Source organism: Cebidichthys violaceus, unplaced genomic scaffold (assembly GCF_023349555.1).
Source record: "Cebidichthys violaceus isolate CVI_PGR_0920_01 unplaced genomic scaffold, fCebVio1.0.p SCAF_2, whole genome shotgun sequence".
NCBI classification, from domain to species: Eukaryota; Metazoa; Chordata; class Actinopteri; order Perciformes; family Stichaeidae; genus Cebidichthys; species Cebidichthys violaceus.
In genome coordinates, this window is record NW_027176372.1 from 22,162,647 (window position 1) to 22,165,971 (window position 3,325).

A 3,325-nucleotide genomic window follows, 5' to 3' on the forward strand; every position below is an offset into this window, starting at 1 on the left:
CTAATACCGCAGAAACACACAAAAAAACAAATACTGCAATATATATTTTCGGTCGTATCGCCCCAACCCTAGGTATAAGAACACAGCGGTTAGAACATCATCCATGTATCAATTTAAATTTTGGCAAAAAACATTTAGGTTTGGACCCACAAAAACATTGAACTAAAGAACTGACGGGATGTTTAAACCCTCTAAAGTACAGCAGCACAGATCACACTTAGCAAGAGAACATGACTCAGTCCCCTCAGCAGGAATCACTTAATTACATCTAAGTATAGAATATAGAATCATGGTGTAACAAAAACCATAAAAGAAAGGAAATATTTTAACAATACATCTGTACTGATACCAACCGATATTAGTCACCATCTCAACCGAGCGTTTGGAGCGCACTGTGCGCCGAGCTCTTTGTCGACGGACCGAGGCCTTTGAGTCACCGCCACCGACGACTGGGAGCCAATTTTAATACGTCATCAGCACTTTTCTGAGATAAAATCAGTTGAATGCTGCAGCTACACTTCAAGTCTTCATGAGGAAATTTGAGATTTCTACATCTCCAGTTTCGGCTTGATAGTGAATATTCTCTGGAGGTCATTTTTTTTCTTAACTTTAAATCACTTGACTCGCGAGTCAGACGGCCTGTAACCCTCCCAACGCCAGCGCAGCTCGCCTGGCTCGTTTCTTCAAATGCTCTGATCTCTGTTTTGCGATTCTCGCCAGAGACGATTGGGAATGTAAAAGAAGGGGAATACAAAAAAGGAAAGAGTGTAGTTATCGCAGCAGCGTATAGAGCCACGTGGAAAACTGATGAGGCACTCGAACAAAATATGTTTTCCTGTTTTTCAAGCGGCCTCTGTGTTGTGTTTACTCTCGGGATAGCGTGGTTCACTTGTCATGCCATTCACCCGCTGAACTACAGTATGCTAATTATACGTATGCTGCTGCTTTTCTGTTCCTGCGTTTCACGGTAATTGCCATAACTTGCAAAACAGCTAACATTAAGGTTAGCGTGAAAAGACGCCGCGGTGATTGCGGGTCTTTTCTGCATGACGAATGAACAGGCGCACGGTGATTCAGTGTTCACACAGAGCAGTGCTGCTCGTTTCAAAGGCTGCGGGTCGATGGCACCGCGTCCTCATTGAATCAAACGCCACGTCTACGACGTCCGTCTCCAGGCTACTTAAATAAACGAGAGGGATTCCTCCAGTTACTTCCCCGATACCTGCGCTCCCCCGGACCCTGCAGAGAATCACGGGTAATGAAGGCACCGCCAGCTGCGAATTCATTCACAGATCTTCTGGTGATTTTTATTAATGCATGAAGACTTGCCGGGTGGACCCACCCCCCCCCCCCTCAGGAGAGCATGATTAATGGCGTTCCCCTCAAACTGCATCAGTTAGCCACTGCTATCTGGTATTTGTCTTTACAAGATGGTATCGACTTTTGGGAGATCATGCAGAAAATGAACTGTCGTGCGCAGGAGCCCGCCGAACGAAGGGGTGGTAATACCTTCGTTCTGCCGGAGAATGGAAACAGATACCACACAGGGGCCGCGGTAGACGGCGGCGTGGTCCTCTTTCCGAGGAGAGGAATCTTGTTCTGCCTTTATTAACTATAGTTCCCCCCACTTCTTTTATGGAAATGGGATTTAACCGAGGTCCCGGCCAGGATATTACAACATATCAAGCTGTTCCACTGTTTGGTTACGCCACATAATGGCATCATTATTTCTTCTTTTGTATGCAGATGGAGAATTTACCAGCGAACACTGACAGCAGGCTTTTGTCTTTGTACTCTGTAAATGGCTACTTAAAGTCAGATTAACGTCCAAGTCCAAACTTCTAACACCCTTTTGATTTTAAAGAGGTTTTTCTCTCCCCTCCTTTGTGGCTTCTGCACATTTGCATGGACATCAGAGAGGCCGTACGAGTACATTTTACAGGGTTCACTTTACATAATGACATGTTTCGTTGTTTGCATGCACTTCTCTTCAAAGACATCGGAACGGCCACATTTTAAAATTCCATCCACAGGGAAACTACGATCTATAGAAAATCCAATATGGCAATGTGGACTTGCATGGAAATCACAAAATGACAATTGAAGCGAAACTTTTTCGCGAACTCAAAAGCTTTATCCCGTCAAATATAGACATTTAGAATTTCCAAAAGCGACCGTATCAGAACATCTGTTATCAATGTGTTATCTTTCTGTGGCATACTTTTACAATCATTCACCATATTTGGTGGACATCTTCTTCAGACACTCTGCACGCTTCAAAATCAACCGTCAAAGGTTTTTTGGGAGTTTTTTTTCCCCCCCTTACTTTCCGTCTTTGTAATTCACGGTCAAATCTCAAAATCTAGAGTCGCTGACAGGTAGCAGAAGTTCTCCACCAGCCATTTTTTTTGGTGGGGGGCAATCTGGAAGAAACAGATTGCATCAACCAGGCTGATAATGCAAGTTAAGCCTGGAGCTGATTTTCTGACAGGCTCAGGCCGTAAGGGGAGAACCTCAACTACCAGTGGCGGGAAGGGGGGGGGGGGGAGGAAGGCAGTCCTGTTATTGAAGCAATTCACATCCGTCCTGCAGAGGGTGGAATGACTGCTCTGGGAAGATAATTGCTCGGAGAGGAAACCCAGCTACAGGAACACTAGGAATTTTATCAGCAAAACCACTTTCTTCTTTTTGCCGATAGGCTGGTTTATGAAAACTGGCACGGTGCAGGTGGGAATGCAGGGAGCGTCATTACCGGAGGGTCACTGCACACACACGATAACCCGACCCCGCTCTTTTAGTCCCTTCATTTTGTTTATGCTCTCCACTCGGTCGCGTGCTTGGTGAGGTAAACACATCGGTCCCACATGGCTTTCTGAAATCAATTGATTCACGGATTCGTCTCACGGACACCTGACGGACCCCGTGGCGCAGCTCCGTCATGCGCCTAGAGGAGCGCTCCGGGTTGGCCTCCCTGCCTTCAAACGCTGAAAGAGGAGCTGGTGATTCACCGCGACACAACAGCACTCCTCGATAACTCGCATACCTCTCTCTCTCTCTGTCTCTCTGTCTCTCTCTGTCTCTCTCTCTCTCTCTCTCTCTCTCTCTCTGCTCTCCAACTGCGTTGCGTTCTTGGGCAGAGGCCAGAGCTGCACAGTTTTTGGACGAGCGCGGCTCCTGTGAGGGACTGTAAAGTAGGTTGAGAGGACAGCCGTACCCACAAGTCTCTTCCCGAGCTAATGAACATTCTGGAAAATAATTAGCGGGATGCAGCCAAGTGTTGTCTTTGACCTCAGCAACCTTCATCGGTCTCCTTTTTTAACAAACG

General features: G+C 46.5%; 1 protein-coding gene across 1 annotated transcript in view; it reads right to left on the bottom strand.

Moving 5' to 3' along the window:
* LOC137875967 (slit homolog 3 protein-like) overlaps positions 1-2,940 on the bottom strand; it is a 17,904-nt gene extending 14,964 nt beyond the window's left edge. Inside the window, exon 1 of the mRNA XM_068715482.1 lies at positions 2,905-2,940. Within this exon, the coding sequence (XP_068571583.1) occupies positions 2,905-2,940 (36 nt within the window). The remainder of the gene's footprint in view (positions 1-2,904) is intronic.
* Positions 2,941-3,325: the final 385 nt, after the last annotated feature.